A 19,108-nucleotide genomic window follows, 5' to 3' on the forward strand; every position below is an offset into this window, starting at 1 on the left:
GCTGGGTGTCCTGGGTGTGTGTGTGTGGGGGGGTGTCCTGAGTGTGTGTGAGTGTGTGTGTGTGTGTATGTGAGGAACGGCCAGCCCAGCTGCAGGTCTGTGATTTGCAGAGAAGATGGCAGCATGCAGGCGCCTGGGCAGGGATGCAGTGTTGTTTGGGCCAGATCATGTGTTTTCAGGCATGGATGTAAGGTCCTTGAGGGCAGGAATTGAGTATGTCGCCAAACCATTGCAGGCTTTCCCTCCCTGTGCCTCACCTGCTCTGGTAACATCACCCCATGTGGCCCAGCGCTCAGGGGCAGTAGGGGAGGCTGTGGTTGAAAAGCCCCTGTGGTCCTCGGGAGGCCGGTGAGGAGCCTTGTGCTCATGGGGTCCCATGTCAGGCTTAGCCCTCTGGTCACCTCAGACTACCGCGGTGGCCGTGCTTGGCGGTGCTAACAGGCCTGTGTGGCTGTGTGTGCTCTTGTCTTTGCAGACCTTGGTTTTGGCTGGGGAACGAAACCCTGAAGGTGCCTCTGGCCCTCTTTGCCCTGAACAGGCAGCGCCTGTGTGAGCGTCTGCGAAAGAACCCGGCTGTGCAGGCTGGCTCTGTTGTGCTGCTGCAGGGTGGGGAGGAGACGCAGCGCTACTGCACGGACACCGGGGTCCTCTTCCGTCAGGTGAGCCCACCCCTGCAGCTCCCCCACTCCAGGCGTGCACCAGGCCTCCGGTGGCTGCCTCCCTCCTCCAGCATCCAGCCTGGAGGGCCTTGGGCAGCTTTGTTTCCTGAGGGACCCTGAGAGGCTCTCTGAAGGTAGGCCTGGGCCTGGGCGCCAAGGAAGCCTGCATTCCTGGGGCAGAGCTGTCACCAGCCAGTCTCAGCTCTCTCGGGTCAGTACAGAAGGATAATATTTCTGGGGGAGCAAGCAGGCTAGCTTCATGGAGGAGGCAGCGTTTGGTGTGGTTGCTGGAGGCCAGGGTGAATTCTGACAGGTGGTGCTGGGGATGGGTGTTCCAGGTGGGGGGATGGTGTCCATAGGAGTGGGTGGCAGAAGGTGGGCTGGGCAGCTTCCCAAGGCCAGAGAGAGGTGCAGATGGGGGGGCTCAGTCTCTTCTGCCTGCAGCAGGGAGGACAGGGCTGCAGAGGTCAGGGAGGAGGCTTGTGAGCAGGGTGCTGAGCAGGAGCCGGAGGCCCAGGCATTCTTCCCAGCTTGGCCAATGCTGACCCTGAGACCCTCACCTGGGAAGCGGTCCAGGAGCTCCTTGAGGTTCTGGAAACCTGTGGGGTGGCAGATGGCCCAGCTGCAGGAAGCCAGTCTGGATGTGGAGGCATTGGCTGAGAATCGCTGACATCACCCAGTTCCCAGGAGTAGGAGCAAGGACACTCAACAGAGGAGCTCACTGAGAAAACCAGGGAGGCCCTGAGCTGGCCCCACTCTCGTTGATCCTAGCATTGCACCTACTTTACAGATGAGGAAATCAAGGCTCCAAGAGTGAAGCTGGGATTAATTAGAACCCTGTCTCCGGACTCCAAGTCTAGTGCTTACTTCTCCCTGCCATGCCCAGAGCTGGGGCCTGACACACTGGGAACTCCAGGACCTCCCTGGGGACAAGCAGAGCCTAGGGGACAGACCACCCAGCATCCAGGGGCCTAAGGAACATGGCCATCCAGCATCCAGGGGCCTAAGGGATATGGCCACCCAGCATCCAGGGCCCTAGGGACTTGGCCACCCAGCATCCAGGGGCCTAAGGAACATGGCCATCCAGCATCCAGGGGCCTAAGGGATATGGCCACCCAGCATCCAGGGGCCTAGGGATATGGCCACCAGCATCCAGGGCCTAGGGATATGGCCACCAGCAGCCAGGGGCCTAAGGGACATGGCCATCCAGCATCCAGGGGCCTAAGGGATATGGCCATCCAGCATCCAGGGCCTAGGGATATGGCCACCAGCAGCCAGGGGCCTAGGGATATGGCCACCAGCACCCAGGGCCTAGGGATATGGCCACCCAGCATCCAGGGCCTAGGGATATGGCCACCAGCATCCAGGGCCTAGGGATATGGCCACCAGCATCCAGGGCCTAGGGATATGGCCACCCAGCATCCAGGGCCTAGGGGATATGGCCATCCAGCATCCAGCTCGGGGAGGAGGCAGGGGAACGTGAAGGGAGCTGAGTGTGGAGAGGAGGTGGCAAGGCCTGGCCTCCCCAGCTGGACTGTCCACTCCACAGGGCACAGACTGGCTGAGATCCGCTGCCGAGAGCGATGACAGTGTTTTTACTGAAAGTGCCTCCTACTGTAAGGCTTCCCTCTGCCTCCTTGTTCTTGTAGTCACAAGCCTGCAGTCCCCTGGTTGCTAGACGTGGAGGTCTAAATTTTTTTCTGACATGTCTTGATGCCTCTTGAAGTTTACATGTTCTGTGGTTTAAAAACTGATCTCCTAAATTCAGCTGTTGGCTCCATCACTGATGTTCTGCAAGGTTAATTTTAGAAGAGTTCCTCCTCCACTTGCTATACCTTTCTGCCGATATTTTAGCTCAGTGTTTATTGCTAAACACGGAAGTCAGCAGCAGCCCCGGGGGTGGGAGAAGGAAGTAAGAAGTCCTAAGTGGAGGCATCCATTTCCGTGCAGATATCCAGACTGGTGTCTAAGACACGGTGGCATCTTGCCTGCTTGCGGCATTGAGGCTGCAGAGATTCAGGTGGCAGAGGGGCATGTGCAGGGCTGAGCTGGACCTGTAGTGCTCATGGGTACCCTCTGCCCTCTCAAGGGCCAAGGGGTGTGGCCAGTGAGGTGGGGGTACAGGTGGGCCTGGGGCATGTGTGTGAAACATATCATCAGAAAAGGCTCAAAGCAGTGCCAGAGGAGCCAGCCAGGCTGCCCCCCTGCCAAACCCTGGAAGGAAGAGATAGGCAGCCCGAAGCCGGAGTGGGGGCAGAGAGCTGAGATGGAGGGTTGTGTGAGGCTGGGGGCCAGTCTTCGAGGGCGGCCAGCCTGAGGCAGGTGCCCCGGCTCCCTTGATCCTCGTGTTTCTGTCCTGCTGACTGGGTAACCATGGTCCTCGTTCCTGCCACAGGAGTCCTTCTTTCACTGGGCATTCGGAGTCACTGAGCCGGGCTGCTACGGCGTGATTAACATCGACACCGGGAAGTCAACGCTGTTTGTGCCTAGGCTTCCTGCCAGCCATGCCACCTGGATGGGCAAGTAAGGAGCAGTCTGGGTGATGTCACTGTGCCCACTGAGGCCGGCTGGCCAGGGGTGGGGGTGTAGGGCCCTTTTGTGGATTGCAAGGAGGGGAAGAGTAGCAAAGGGTCGGGGGGTTAGTGGTCAGGCCTGTTGACAGCCTGCTCTGGGCCAGAGCCCTGCACCCTCAGTTGGGAAGGGGTGTCAGCGCCAGAGCCATAACTGTGGTCACTTTTGTTTAGAGATACAGCTTATTAATCTTAAAATTCTGTATTCCTGGCTTTGTTAAAGTGCCTGAGGCTTTGGCTCAGTGGACCAGCACTCCTGCATGGCTTCCATGGCAGGTGGCCCCGCAGTGGGTGTGGTGGGAGTTGGCTCCAGTCAGAGAGGACAACCTAGGGCCCTTCTCTGAGGCCCAGCACTAACAGCAGGGCATTACTGGATGCCTGCTGTGTGCCCGCCTCTTGGCTAAGTTCCAAGGGCCACAGATGTGTAACCTGCCTTAGCCGGCTCACCTGAGATGGGGTAGCACTGTGTGAGAAGTGCGGGAGCAGAGGCCTGGGCCTTGCTGAGACACCCCTCCCCCATCACCCATGGCACCTGCCAGCTCCAGGGCCCTTGGCCGTGTCCACCTCTCTCAGCAGCCATTCCTCTCAGCAGTGGTGCTGAGGCGGAAGCTGTACTTAACCGGGGACACTTGAGGTGATCAGAGGATCCCGCTAAATGGTTAGTTACCACCTTCCAGCGTGTCATTTCTGCCTGGAGAGTGATTATTGTGGGCTAATGTATAAATTGCAGCCTTCACTGCCTCGCGTCCCTGAACACTCATTACCAGGTGCGCAGGCCTGTCTGTGGCTGGTTTGAATGACAAGGCACTTGGCTGCTGCAGGGACATGCTCTGTGCAGAGGGCCAGGGCAGGCCCCCTCTGCACGCCTCTGCTTCACGTGCCGCCCTTCCCCACCAGCCCTTCAGTGCCAACCCCATAGCCTCCTTTGTTGGCCTGGCTTGTGCCTCCTCTGCTGCCTTGAGCTGAGGGGTTCGCCTCATGAGCTGGTAACAGTTCTGCTTTGAGTCCGCTTGGCGGGATCCCTGGCCCTGAGCCTTCGATTGTGCTGTGAAGACTCAGCTCCAAGCAGAATTGGCAGCGTGAGAGAAGCAGGTGGGCTTTTCCTGGCAGCGTGTTTACCTGGCTTGGCCCTGGGGAGGGAGTGGACATGCCCAATCCCGTTGGCCTTTGTGGTGGATGGCTGGGCAACCACTTAAGTTTTGCCCTTTCAGACATCCCTGGGCAGATGACATAAACGTTTCCCTGCTGTGTCATGCGTTGGGCGGAGGGGGCACTGGAGGGTCTGCTGCCTTCTTCCCAGAGGGGCAGGGCACTGGGCATGGCTGAGCAGGGCCCAGTGAGAGCCCCCAGAGGCTCCGCACTGCCCCAGCCCTGCGTGGGGTGTGGAGGGCGACTTGGAGGAGGCCTCTGAGGTAGACTGCCTGCTTTACCAGAGTGAGTCTTGTGCCGGCAGAGAAATGGGCCTCAGGTTTGGCCTGGAGCAGGCTCTCCTCAGTCCATCGGGCACTCTCCTGCTAGCTCAGCAGACCCAGGCAGGCCACGCAGGTGCTCCTGGGAAGGCGGCTCTGGCCTCACCCAGCTCTTGCCTCCCCATGGCGTTGTGACCTTCACAGTCGACCTTTACTCCGCTCCTGGCGGAATCCCTACGGCTGCCTGCTTTAGAGAGGAAATGGGGTTGGCCTGTGCAGTCCACGGCCTGTCTTGCTGGAAGCCTGCTGGCGGCTGAGAGTGGTCTCTCCGCACTGGCCACTGCGGGGCCTCTGGTTTCTTATCTGTGGAACTGCGACAGCGCCACTGGTGAGGCCCTGTCACTGTGGAGGTGGTTACACTTGTGACCCTGAAATGAGGTGGTGAGGACGCCAGGAACAGACCGGTTATAATTTCCAGAAATGGCCACGCCCTGTGGAGAGGTGGAGTCTTCTCCCTCCTGCTTGACTCGGGTCAGGACCTGGTGGCTGCCTTGAGGCGGGAATGTGGCAGGGTCACCGTGTGGCCCCTGAAGCTGGAGTGTCAAGTGCACTGTGGCTTCTGCCTGGTTCTCGTTCGTGGGACACTTGCCCTGGACACAGCTGCTGTGCTGTGAGGAAGCCCATGCTCGCCCGTGTGGAGAGACCGTGTGGAGAGGAGCAGAGGCACCTGTCACCAGAGCGGTGACTCCAAGCCCAGCCCCCGAGTCCTCCTCTGAGGTCCCAGGCCCTGTGGAGCCATGCGCCTCTCTGGGCTCTGCCATGAGTTCATGGCAGAGGTGTATGTGTTTGTGCTCCCCCACATGCGGGGGGTTTGTGCTGAAGCCCCGGTGCCCAGGACAGTCTTGGTGAGGAGTTTCCTGATGGCAGCTTGGATCTGGTCTCCTCAGAGGCTTCTCCCAGAGCCCTTCCTGCACCCTGAGGGGACCACAGAGCTGAAGCCTCAGCTTCTCTTCCCAGTGACATGTCCAGGATTAGCCAGGGCCCCTGTGCCTGGTGGCGCCCATGCCCTCAGCCTCCCTGTGGCCCTGCCTCCTGGCTCCTCCGTGCAGTGTGGGCGTGGACAGTGGTGGAAGGCCGGCCTGACCAGGGTCTGTCTGGATGTGGGGAGGGGCTCTGAGCGCATCTCCTCATCTGTGAGTCTGTCTGCCTCTTTACGCAGAAGTGGTAAAGACTTCTGTCCTGGAGGGAGGGCATCCTCCAGGCTTGTGGGAGGAGAAACCTGGACCCTGCCTTCCAATGGGAAGCCTGAGGGAATCTCACCGCAGCCACCAACTGGGGGCCACGGGCACTTGACTGGAGGGTTTATGCCCAGGGCCTGATTGGTCGGGGACAGCTATTAGCAGTTGGCTCTTCCGGAGAGTAATCTTCAGTGATACAGGAATAATGTTCTGTGCGTGGCCATGGCTGGGTTTCAGAGCCACTGTTATACGTTCTCCTTTAGTCTGCCCTGCTTTGCCAAGCCAGCTGATTGTGTACTGCGGACATAGAGGCTTGGCTGGCCTTTGAGGGTACAAATGGTCTGCAGGGTGGGTCCGCCTGTCAGACAGGCTCCATGAAAACACTGGCAGCCAGACGGAGCACGGTGGTCCCAAGGGTGTTCGGCTCCGGTGCAGAGCTCAGCCTTGTCTCCTGCAGGCCTGGCTCCCCACAGTGGCCTTCTCTTCCTGTGCTCTGACCGTCTCCTGGCCCTCCTGTCCTGCGCGTTGGGGAGAGAAGGCATGATTGAAACAGGGTACCACTAAGGGCTTGCTTGTTTGGAGCTGCAGTTGGGGAGAGGCAGATCTGATGTGGGGCCGTTTCCAGGCGCTCTCATACTCAGTAGAGCTCGGGAGGAGTGAGGCTGATGGGATTACCTGCCCTTTGCAATCAAAGCCCACCAGACGGAACGTTTGACCTTCAGCTCCTCAGCTTCCTTTTGAGCCTCTATCTGATGGCTTTTGAAAATCCACCTGGCAGATAAAGTTGCCCAGGGAAACAACACCCCCATCTGCAGATCTGCCACTTCCTGCGTAAACAGCCTGTCCTGTTGTCTGGCCGCAGGCGTTGAGGGGCATGTGGGCAGCCTGGTGCTGGGCCTGTTCCTCACCCCAAGCCTTTTTTGGGACAGGAGTGTGGTAGTTTCAAATTTGTTTTTATGTGGAGTCTGCTTACATGGGTCTGTGCCTTTCTGATGCGAGAGTGTTCCCATCTTTTTTGTCAGAGTCAGGCTTAGCTGACGGCAGCTTTAACTGCTGGCATATCGGGTTCTCGGAAAAGGCAGGAAAAGCACCCTGGACAGTGTCAGCACCCGCAGAGGGTGAGTGACTTTGGGCAAGTTGGGGGACCATCCTAGAGCCTTTGCAACTTGGTTGCGTTCTGCTCCTGTTGGGAACCTGGGGCTTTGAGCTCAGTACAGTGAGCCTGGCTCCGGGTTTGTAGGGAGGAGGCACTGCCCAGGGGTGGTGTGAGCGAATGTCTCCAGGCCTGAGGCTCTGAGCACTGCTCTTTTGAGATGGGAACTGATATGTGTGTGTGTGTATGCCTATGTGGTGTGTGTGCATGTACGGAGTGGGTGGGTGGTGGGGGGTGTGTGTGAGTGTAGTGGGGTGGTGTGTGTGCATGGGGGTGGGGTGTGTGTAGTGGGGTGGTGTGTATGCACAGGAGTAGAGGGGTGGGGTGAGGGTGGGTGATGTGTGTGTATGGTGTGGCATGTGGTTCGGTGTGTATGACGTCTATAGTGTGTTGTATGTGGTTTTTCACAGCCACTGCCCCCCACCCTGTACACACACCTGGGTCACAAGGATCAAAGCTGCTTCAGCCTGTCTGGTGGCTTTGCTCTGTCTTCAAGGGAGAGTGTGGGGCACTGATGGGGGTGCAGGACTTCATGAGGAGGATTGAGGGAGTTCCTCTGGCTCTTACTCCCAGTGGTTTGGGGGAGCCTGGTCCCGGCAGCCTGAGGCCTGGCCAGGGGTTTGCCAGGATCCTCAGTTGGGAGCCTCTCCATGGCCCCCCTACTGATCGCAGGCATCATTTTGGTTAGCCCTCCCCCTGGAGCCAGGGCCCTCCCCCCGGAGCCTGGGCTCTCCCCCCGGAGCCTGGGCTCTCCCTGTCCTGCTCTCTGAGGAATGCTGCCTGTGGTCCACTCACAGGCGTGGTCACCAGGAGCAGGTGCACGCATGGCTTCTGAGAGGTTTGCTTTTCTCTGACAAACTGATGGGATCTTGAAAAGGTGCTGCCTGCCGATCCAGAGCAGGTGCTCCCTGTGCAGAGGGCAGAGGGAAAGCAGCAGCACTGTTGGCCGCTGAAGGCAGGCTCTAGTCTAGGCACTGAGAATTGATGGTAACTGCTCTAACTTCGAGGTTATTTTTTTATTAACCGCATGCAGGTGATCAGGTAGCCAGCCGACCTGCGCTCAGGAATGTCATTCTCTAGAAGTTGAACCATGGGCATTAATGTTGTCTCCTTCCTGCTGGAGGCCTGCACAGGTGGTGGCACTCGCTGCATCAGCCTTGACCCTGGGATCTGGGAAAGGCTTCCCGTCACCCCAGCTGCTGGCAGAGGCCTGCACGGTGGTCCCTAGACACTGGCTGCACCTGGATGCAGGGCCTCCTTTGAGTGGGACACTCCTCTCTCCGGCAATTAGAAGGGAGAGTGTCTGGGGTGGGCCGGCTTCTGTTTGGATCTCCCATATGACAGGATCTGGCCTGAGCTGCCTACTGGACCCAAACTCCAGATAGCAGGGTGCAGGCCCTCTGTGTGGCCACCGCCAGCTGGCCCTCAGCGGGCTTATAGCTGCCCAGTGACCTCTCCGGCCAGCTCCGCGGGGCTCGCGTGGACGTGCCACTCCTCCCGACAGCCCCACCAAGTCTTGGCTGCCAAGCCTCCCTTCACTGGCTTGACATGGTGACCTGGCACACTTATTCCTCAGGGTGATATTTAAGTGGTTTTTTACTATAATTAGCTCTAAAACATGAAAAATAGTACTATTCAAACTTAATTATCTTTGCCCTTTAGAGAAGAATAATGTGCAAAGTGCCAGAAAAGATGCTCACAGCCTTTCAGGTTGTATTTGTCAAATGGGTCTTCCTGTGCAGAGCCAGGCCTATCGATAGTTGGGGGTTTTGGCTCTTGAAGCCCATGTGCGCTCTGGACTGTGTCATCCAGCTCTTGAGAAGGACAGAGAGCATCTGGTGGGGTGACACCTGCACTTCCTCCCGGACATCAGGGTGGCAGCGGCAGGCTCTCCGTGGGCTGGCTGGCCCTTGGTGCTCCTTAGCGTCTGTGGCAAGTGGAATGACTTGTGGTTGGTAGGTGAAGGGTGGATAGTTGAGCGCACAACCCTGGGGCTACGTACAGATCACACCTGCCATGTGCTCACCTTCCTTTTGCCCCCTACTTCCCCCCACCTACTCTAGTTCCGCATTGTTATGGCCTTGACCAAAGGATGAGTGCACAGAAATGTCAAGTCTTCTGAGGCCTGACCACCAAGACTCCCAAGCAGGGAGGCGGGAACACATTTCCTGGGCGTCCCTCTGCTGAGTGGCTTGGGTGAGCTGGGAGGATTAGGGTCCCCGTTGGGATTGGGGGTGACAGTCACCCTAACACCAAGGTGCCTGTCTTAGGGAGCATTGAGGCTGGTCTTGAAAGAAGGTCCGTGGCACTTCCCCAGTCTTTTGGGAGTTTGCGTTTGATGCCTGTCACAGCTGGAGGTGATTAAGTGATGGGCCCAGAGGTGGTTTGGGGACTTTCTGAGGAAACAGATTGTTAGTCCTGGGGCTGGGACTGGAGCCAGAGCAGTCAGAGTGGGTGATTGGTGACGCTGCCAATGGCGCAGCCTCTTGCGCGGCCTCTTGCGCTCCTGGTGTGCACTTCTGCACACGTCTGCAGCTCCAGCTCTGCTGAGAGCGTCACTCACCCCTGAGTAGCAAGGGGCCAGCCAGCTGTCTGGTAAGCTTGGAGCCGGGGCCTCCAGTGCCCCAGCAAGTGCTTGTCGTCAGTTCCTGCTGTAGGTGGTGCTGATGGAGGCACCAGGCTCTGGCCACTTAACTTTGAGTCCTGGCTCAACTGTGAAAGTTAGTGTGCCTGCCTGGATTGTGCAAATTTAATCAACAGTAGGAGCTTGACACCCATTGCCCACTTCAGAGAATCCAAAGGGAAATGAAGCAAATAGTGTTCAGGGGCCCTGAGCAGCCCATTGCAGCGAGACCATCGTCTCCTCGGCCCAGCTTGCTGCGTGTGGCTGTGGGCTCCCTGCTGCTGGTCCCTGAGGCCACTTGTCTGTCTCAGGTCCTCACTCTGTGCTTTGGGATTACAGTCTGGGCTGGGATGCTTGCTTGGGTAGAGAGGGAAGTGGTGCAGGGCTCAGAGAGGGGAGGGATTCTGCTTCCTGGGTAGTGATGTCTGAGTGTGTCTCAAAGGTACATGGAACCCTCTCTTCGAGGTGGCCACCTCCGAATCCCGAAGTGCCCTCCCTGCCCTGTCCCCTCTGAGCCTGCCCAGCACCCCTGTCATCTACTTACCCTTGAGAGCCCAGGAAGCACAGTCTAGAAACCATCTGCTGTTTTCCTTTGAGGACTCTTTTGGCTCTAACACTTGGTGGCTAGAATACCATGCGATCCTAAGCGAGACCCGTGCTGATGTGGTGCCTGGGCGTGGGGTGGTGCGTGCGTCATTAGACTTGGTTTTCAGCACCCCCCACCCCCCTCCATGTCTAGTGCTTCTTCTCATGAGAGCCTTGTCACAGGCAGTGACAGTGACTCATCCCCTGACCTAGAGGCTGGGGGTGGTGTGGTGTTTGCCGGGACCCGCCCAGAGCAGCCGTGACCAGGAGTCCTCTGTGAGGTGGGCAAGGGCTGCCCAGCCTCCTCTGCTCTCTGTCTTCTCACTGGCTGACTTCTCAGGGCTGATGAGTAAGCTTGAACGTTTCTCATCACAGTGAGTCATGCTGATATTGACTTCTGTACGATGCTAAATCTTTAACTTTCCTTTAAAGAGGCTCTGTGGGGCCTGGGAGGCAGCTTGCTTCATGCCCCAAAGGGTGGGAGTGCTGCCTGGTGGGCTTATTCCAGGCGGCCAGGGTGCGGACTCGCAGGAGGAGCAGAGGTCGACTGGGTAAGGTTGAGGGGTCAGGTGTGGTTCAGCAGTGACTTTGTGGCCCAGTACTTTGCCCCTGAATCTGTGATGGGCAGACCCACTTGGTGCCAGGTGCCAGTGGATAGGGATGGGCCAGGGCTTCATAACCTGGGCTTGGGGGCAAGGAGGTGGCCAAACCCTGACCCTGGTGTTCCTTGTTTTTGTCTTTGAGGATCCACCCCAAGGAGCACTTCCAGGAGAAGTATGCCGTGGACAACGTCCAGTATACAGACGAGGTCAGTAGCCGCCGCCTCCTCTCTGAGCAACTCAGGGCTTCAGTTACCCCTTTGCCCTGGATTTCCTCCTCTCCCACCGCGGCCTGGTGGATGTCGCAGGATGCCACCACTGGACCGCTAGCCCCTCAGCAGTGGCCCCATTTGGAGAGAGCAGGTGGGAAACGTGTACCTCAGATCTCCCAGGAGACAGGCCTCTTCTTTGCAGGGCAGTGCCCTGACTCGGTGGTGGAGCTGAGCTGCATGGGGGAGGATGTCTCTGGCAAAGTCTGATCTATGTGCCCTCCCGGCTTGGCCTGGGCCTTTCTGTCACTCCAGCCCACACTGGCACCCTCCCCTGGCTCCTGGGACCAGGTGTGGTCATGGTGGAACTGGTGGTGTTCTGGTCTGTACCCTGCCTTGACTCTCTGTATTTGTCACTAAGGCCTGGTTCTTTCCCCTGGCTTTACTTTCACGCTCTTTGCCTTCCCAGTCAGGGTCCTGTGGGCATCAGAGCTGGTTGAGACCCAGGGCTGAAGTCAGCAGCCAGGGGCAGGGTCTGGTGAAGAAGGTGACCGCATGGGTGAATCATCACCAGGGTGTGATGGTGCCTGACCAGAAGGGCTTCGGTGAAGCAGCGCAGCTCACGTCCACAGGGCTGTGGGGGCCTGCTCTGGCAGCGCTCTGCCTGGTTAGATTGTGGAAAGAGGGGGACTTTTGATGGATCTTTATGTTATGTCATGTGATTTCAATGCCAAATTATCCGGGAGTGACTCCTAGTATCTAAAGCAGCAGTTCTCAACCTGTGGGTCGCGAACAATGAAAATACATTCTGCTTATCAGATATTTACATTACGATTCATAACAGTAGCAACATTACAGTTATGAAGTAGCAACGAAAATAATTTTATGTTTGGGGGTCACCACACATGAGGAACTGTATTAAAGGGTCGCGGCATTAGGAAGGTTGAGAAGAGTCTGTTAATACTCCCGTGACCTGATGTATTGATCTCTTTGGATAGAATCTAAAGTAGTCTGAACATTTATTTGTATGCCCTTAACAAGGTCATTGCCACTTACCTTGTGTTTCCAAGTGCTAGAGAGGGAGGGACCTGCTCATACTGCTCAGCCCTGGGTCTCAACCAGCTCTGATACCCCCTCCCCTTTGGCATCTCCCTCCTGCCTCCATCAACTGCATCTTAACATTTCTGCCTTTGGGGAACTTGACCTTCCAGGTCTCCTCAGTGCGAAACCTGGAGGGGCAGCCTGAGACGGGTCCTGGGACTCAGCCCACCGCGTCGGAGCGTCTGTGCCGCAGCCTTCCCAGCTGCCGTCAGGCATCTTGTGCCTGGGGGGAACTCAGCCTCATTCATGCTGTAATTTCTGAGGAGAAAAGAGAACTGGCCTCCAAACACAGTAAAACAGGGGAGGTCTTGAGGGCCAGAACAGGAAAGCCCGTAATGACAGTGTAGAATCACAGCCCGCAGCTCAGCTAACAGAGTCTGTATTTATGAAGCAGGACCTTACACGAGGGCTTCGGTGGAGTCCAGGGAATGGGCCCTCCTTCAGGCTCAGGCGCCTTCACAGCACCCCATCATTGTTGCCGGTTCTCAGTTTGGTCACACTGTTGCTGCTGTGGTGCCATTGGACACGAGGGCTCATGTGGACCGTGAGACAGGTCTTCACTCCAGGGTGGCACCTTCAGGCTTCAGTATTGCCAGCTCCTACAGATCCCCTCGTTCCCCTCCCACCCCACCTGTCCCATGGTGGGCCACGGCTCTCACCCCATCACAGGGAGGAGGCCGAGGCTCAGAGGTGAGAAGGGCCTCATCCACGGCCCTACAGCTGGGGCAGCAGAGTTGGGATGTGCCCCTAGGACTTTTGGACCCCCGAGGCCTGGCCCTTCGCCTCTGCATTTGCCCTGTCAGAAATGAGAGGGTGCTGCAGGACACATCCACAGAGGTGATGCAGGCTGTCAGGTGCCTTTGATTCTCTGGCTCAAAATGGAGTCTGACAAAAGTACAGGCTGCTGATGGACTGAGACACCTGGGCCGAGGCACTGGAGGCCCCAGGCCTGCTCCACCGTGGAAGGTGACAGGAAGCTTTCTGCTGGGGCTGGGCCAGGTCTCCGGTGCTCAGGCCCATGGAACTTCAGGCAGCCTTGGTCTGTGACCAACCCCAGCCGGGAAGCAGCTGACACTTGTCTCCTGCAAGAGGACAGGAAGGCCCCAGCCCCAGGCATGACTGGTCACCTGATAGCAAGTTTAACATGCAGGTGTCTGATGTTGCGAACCTGGCTGTCTAGTTCCCTTCCTCCCCATGATGATCCTGAGTTTCATAATTGAGAAGGTAGAGCGAATGGTGGTTCCTTTGAGAAGGGGGCACTCAGGAGAACCCTGAGAGGCTCTTCGAGGCATTGCTGTTGAGGTGCTGTGCAAAGGCTGGTATTCATGATGGGGTGGGAGCTGGCGAGGTGGAGGGCAGATGATACCCTTGTTCTTAATGGCTGTGGGCAGATGTTGGGAGGCACGAGGGTCACCGGCTCCGATGCAGGCAGGATGGATGTAAGAGAAACCACTGTGGCAGCACAGCGATGGATGCTGCCTCGGTGTGGAGAGGCATCAGGGAGGGGTGGGGTCTGTGGCGGGACCTCTGCAGAGGCAGCTGCTATGTGGAACTGCTGGCCCAGCCTTGTTAGATACTCTGATTGTTCAAGAGTAGCTGCAAATAAATCCATATTGTTTGTGATCTTTCCTGCTGCTTAAATTTTAGAAACAAATTCAAAATTTAAATGCATTGCCAGCCAGTGTTGTGCACCCCTGTTTCAGACTACCATGAAAAAGTTCATTCAAGCGCTTACATTCTTGTGGTGACGCCCAGCTCCCCGGAGCAGTGTGGGCTTTGTGATTGTCCAGCCCCCTTTCCTGGCTCACCCGTGAAGAATGGCCTGCAGGGCTGGTTGGAGCTCTGGACATGAGGACATGTGAGGTGTCCACAGGGAGCCTTTGATTGTCAGCAGGGGAGGACCCTTGTCCATGGGGCTCTGATGAGATCTGTGTGTGCTCTCCACCTCGACCTGCTGGAGAGGCCAGGCTGCCTGGGAAATGGGTGTGGCACTGGTCTGTGAGACCTGATGGGTCCCTGGTGACCACACTCCATGGAAATGAGGCCCTGTGCTCGGCTAGTGTGGCTCAGTGGTTGAGCATTGACCTATGAATCAGGAGGTCATGGTTCGATTCCCAGTCAGGGCACATGCCCAGGTTGCGGCCTTAATTCCCAGTGTGGGGCTTGCAGGAGGCAGGTGATCCATGATTCTCTCTTGTTGATGTTTTTATCTCTCTGTCCCTAAAATCAACAAAAACGTATTTTTTAAAAAAGAAAATATATTGTAAAAAAAAAAGAAGTGAGGCCCTGCGTTGACAGAGCTGTGCTGTCCTGTGTGCCCGAGCTGCATTTCAAGCCGGTAACACATAGCTGTGTCATGTCCCCTTAGTTTTTGAGGCGTGGAATCAGGCTGTGTTGATGAGAGTGTAGCACTATGGGTCTCCACGGGGGAGGGGAAAGGCAGATGGAACTGCTAGGCTGGGGGAGGTTTGGCAGCCGCAGAGGTAACCAGGACCCACTCAAGCAATTGTGATCAATAGACCATGTGGCCCTGCCAGGACTAGCAGGCACCCGCCTCCTCTGTGGGCCGAGACTCGCCTGCACGTCCGTCCCGCGGCACTGAGAGGGCTGCTTTCTCCGTTGCTCAGCAGCATGTCCTGAGCTGTTGCTAAGAGAAAAAGCATCAGCTTACACACTTGTTATCCTACCCCTTTCTCCCAAGGACAGTAGCACATGCATCCCCAAGTGCCCGCTGCTCTCGGGTTCTGCTGCTGTAATTGACAGGATGTTCTGTGCTGATGAATGGAGACCCTTCACCAAGGTGACAACGCACCCAGGGCTCGAAGCGAGGCTCTCCCTTTTAATGAACCCCTCCCCCCACACACTCCAGGAGGGCCTGGGGAGTAGCAGGGACTGCGCCAAGCCGGTCGTTTGTGCAGCAGAGGCTCTCTGAGCAGTTACTGAGTCAACGAGGGGGTGCCAGGGAGATAGAGCCTCAGGCACCGCTGGTGGGAGGTGGTTGGTTCAGTCTGGAGGGCATCTGGCCTTGAGCATCAGAAATCTTGACAAAGTATATGGCTTTTCATCTAGAAGTTTCACTGGGTCGGATTTGTTTGTTTGTTTTAAGGAAATAAAATGTTTACGGAATTTATCTAAGGAAATAAAGGCTCATGTACAAGGATGTTCACCAGGGCATTATTTATCATAGTTAATCCTTAGAAATTATTTGTGTCCAACAGAAGAATGAATAACTTATGCCATATCTAGTAAGAGAATATTTCACAGCCGTAGGTTTAGCTCTGGGTGCTACTCTTTTTTAACTGGAAACCTGGGCAGGTAGTCGAACCTGTAAGCCTTTCTCAATGTGAAGTCTGGATGTCTGCAGCACCGGCTCATGGTGGTTAAATGATACGCCGTCTGAAGTGCCGGCACAGGCATGACCAAGGGCTCACTGGACGTTCACCGTCCCCAGTGGTAGTGACCGTAAAAACCGTGGGCTTGGAGAATATTTAATGACAGGGAATAAGTGAAGCGTGTAACTTCATATGATCCAAATGTCATTACAGATCTCTGTTTTTATGTGCAGAGATAAAAGGTCTCTGGGGATGGGATTGTAGATGTGTTTTATGTTTTTATAGTTTTCAGTATCTTCCAGGTTTTCCCTGTGAGCCTCTCAGTATTAAAAAGCACATATATACACATCTCAAAACTATCAAAATGTGCACTTTAAATATGTGCAGTGTAGAATATGTCAGTGACAGCTCAGTAAAGCTGTAAAACAACAAACAGCAGATCCTCCTCACTCTCGCCCTATGTTGGGCACTAAAGCATTTCTGGTGGGTCTGTGGGGAGGGGCAAGGGCTGCAGAGAGGAGACTGTTCTCTGCCCTGGGCGCCCAGATCCCGTGGGGGCTGCAGTAGCCAAGACTCGGAGCGGACTGAGGGGTGGGGGGCCAGGAGAGGAAGAAGATGCTCCCACCAGGGTGGTTGGCACCTCGGGTTGCAGACATCATGGCTAAGGCAGCATCATGGGCACTTGGCCAAGGGAATGATGACGGTCAGTGGGGCCAGAGAGGAGGGAGTGAATGAACCTGCCTGGGGGCAGGGGCCTCAGTCCTGAGTATGAATTGATGAAGTGGCTGAGATGGGGGAAGGCATGGCAGGCAGAGGCGAGAGCCCTAGGAAGGCATGGAGAGAGGAGTTGGCATGGTGTGCTCATTCAAGGGCTTGGGGTAGGAAGCAAGCAGCACACAGGGGCATGAGGCCTGAGTGGGCCATGGTGGAGGGATGCAGATCGGGGATGCAGGCCGGGGAATGGGAGAGGATTGGGGATGGCTGACATCCCACAGGCTGGGGGACTGATGAGGGGCAGGAAGGAAAGTGTCTGCCCTGGGATGGGAGGCTAGCGGGACCAGTGCCTAAGAGGTTGCCATACAGGTCTTTCGGGAGGGACTACTTGTCAGATGAGCGGAGGCACTGGCCTTGGAGGGTGGGCGGGTCTGGCTGCTTGGAGCCCAGAATCCTCGTGGGGCCTGGAGGCGGGATGGTATGGGGGGAAGTGTGCCTGGCTTAGGTTTGAATTCCTCTCTGCCACTTTACAGCTGTGTGGCTTTCAGAAGCCCCTTCTTCCCTGTGAGCCCCAGTTTCCTCGTCTGCTGGCTGGGGGCCACAGCAGCAGCACCTGTTTTAGGGATCTGCTCAATACACCCGAGCTGTCCTTGGGTAACGGTGGTGTATCATCTCCATCCCTCCTTGGTTGCTCTAAAGTGGATTTTTCTTTCTGACCTTTCAGATCGCCAGTGTGCTGACCTCACAGAGTCCCTCTGTCCTCCTCACTTTGGTAAGTGTCCAGGGTCTGGGCAGTGTTTGGGCACAGGAAAGGGTTTAGGGAGCCACCTGCCCCTGCAGAGGTTGAGGATTGAGAACCTGAGAGGAATGGTCCACGCTGATAAGTAATGACACCTTCTCAGTTTGAACAGCAAGACACGTCCAGGACCACATCCTCGATTCTCCAGTCTCCCTGGGATGTGCTGGGATGTGAGGCCACTGTGGACAACACACCATACCCACCCCAAGGGTTAAACCCCAGCTAGAGGATGTGTTTGTGTTAGGCTGAGCTCCTGGGATTTGTGGATGTAGAATATCAATTTGCTTCCATCCTATGTCTCCTCTGTTGTTAAAAGAATCTGAAAAACACACCATGGTATCTGCTTGTGAGGACACTGGGCTGTGGGCCATCAGATTTTGAACCCAGGCACTGAATGACCAATGGCCTGCCGCAGCCTGGGGCGGGCCAGGCTGCTCGGTGACCCCTGGTGCCTTTGTAGCCTGTGGGGCGCTCGGGCTGTGCGAGGGCGCAGAGAAGGAGGCTGCTTTCTTGTGCTTCTTTGGCCTTGGGGGGCTGTAGGCATGAAAAGTGTATAACTCTTCTCTCCTCCCAGAGTGACCCTTCTCTCCTTTGTTAATTGATTTTTACAGAAATAGTTTTTCTTGGTTATTTTTGGTAGCACTTCCTGGGGTCTCTCTTTCCCGCTCTGCTGTCTGGATGGCTGAGAAGGAAGGTTGTGCTAGATGACTGTGGTCGGATGGTCCAGTGTGTTTCATTGGAGGGATCCATTAGACACTGACCTGCCTCTCCAGGGATGGCACGTTTCTCTAAATCTTTTGTTTTGTCTTTGCTCCTGTCCAAGTTCCACTTGGAGTGTCCTCACAGCGAGGGAAAGGAGAGGACTGTACCAGCATCTCTGGAAGGGCTGGATTCGACAGTGCTCTTAGCACAGTCAGTGGGGAGCATTGGTGTGCGTGTGTGCATGAGATGGGGCTAGCGTGGGAGAGCAGGTTGGGGTAGAGGGCGGTCTCGGTCCCCGCTCTTCCCACCCACCCCACTCAGCTGAGCAGCCTGAACTGGTGTCTGCAAAGAGTGCTGACAGAGGAGGCCTGTTTTCTCTGCTTTTCAAGATGCTGCAGAAGGAGGGCCTGCCTTGGGTCGGGGTCCGGCTCGGCGTTAACCTGAAATGCAGGGAGGAATGGCTTCACCAGGCTGGGGTGCGAGCTCCAGGTTCTTCCCTAGTCTGAGCCTGGTTCTGAGCCTGGCTGGAGGAGGCAGGCCTTCAGTGCAGGCTGTGGGGTGCCACGCAGCCCTGTGTGACGCATCTGTGCCCTCACTCTCCCTCTCTCTCCCCAGCGCGGCGTCAACACCGACAGCGGCAGTGTCTGCAGGGAGGCCTCCTTCGAGGGCATCAGCAAGTGAGTCCTGGGGCCCCGGGAACTACTTCCTCCATCCTCCACAGCTCACATCTTCACCAGCAGGCCGTTACCAGTCTACAAACTAGACACGAAATACACAAACAGGAGGAGGCTCAAGGGGGTCAGACTGGACACTTTGAGGAAATGTTTAGAAAATAATTTGCCTAAACTCACTTCAACTTTTACTTTAAGGAACAGATGCCACTTCTCTGTTGAGCTCTATAGCGAGAGTGCAGGCCCGCTGAGTGCCTGGGGAGCCCTGGCCGCAGTGTACGCACAGGCAGGCCCCCACTTGTGCACCTGCTTTTCCTCTAGGATCTGCTCTGAGTTCGTGGTCTTTGTTCTTATCCGCCCTCTTTCCTTACTCCTGGCCTCTAACTTCTCCCAGTCCTGCTGGCAATAACTCCCCCATGTCTCCTGCTGCCCTCGCCCTAGGTCTGGACCCCCTTACCTGCCCAGACGCCTCATTCGAGCTCCAGGCCTAGTCCCCAAACCCTGTTTCCCCTTCTAGGTCTCTCCAGGCAGGAGGGCAGATTTTAGGCACACAGTGCAGCACCTCACCCTCCTCCCACTCTCACGCTGTGAACATGGAGGTGCCGGGTCCCTGGGCTGGGGTTGGCTGGCCCTGGGGGTCTGTGGGGTCTGTGTTGCTAGCCCAAGGCTACAGCAGACAAGCCCTTGGGGTGCGCACCTGCTCCTCCAGGCTGCTGTGCCTTGATCACAGCCCCTCCCCCACCA

The 19,108-nt window shown here is 56.6% G+C and overlaps 1 protein-coding gene across 1 annotated transcript in view; it reads left to right on the forward strand.

Moving 5' to 3' along the window:
* PEPD (peptidase D) overlaps positions 1–19,108 on the forward strand; it is a 226,226-nt gene that overhangs the window by 111,597 nt on the left and 95,521 nt on the right. Inside the window, exons 5-9 of the mRNA XM_005862666.2 lie at positions 476–659; positions 3,055–3,182; positions 10,982–11,045; positions 16,917–16,964; positions 18,309–18,370. Of these exons, the coding sequence (XP_005862728.1) occupies positions 476–659; positions 3,055–3,182; positions 10,982–11,045; positions 16,917–16,964; positions 18,309–18,370 (486 nt within the window). The remainder of the gene's footprint in view (positions 1–475; positions 660–3,054; positions 3,183–10,981; positions 11,046–16,916; positions 16,965–18,308; positions 18,371–19,108) is intronic.

This window comes from Myotis brandtii, unplaced genomic scaffold (genome assembly GCF_000412655.1).
Source record: "Myotis brandtii unplaced genomic scaffold, ASM41265v1 scaffold165, whole genome shotgun sequence".
Lineage (NCBI taxonomy): Eukaryota > Metazoa > Chordata > Mammalia > Chiroptera > Vespertilionidae > Myotis > Myotis brandtii.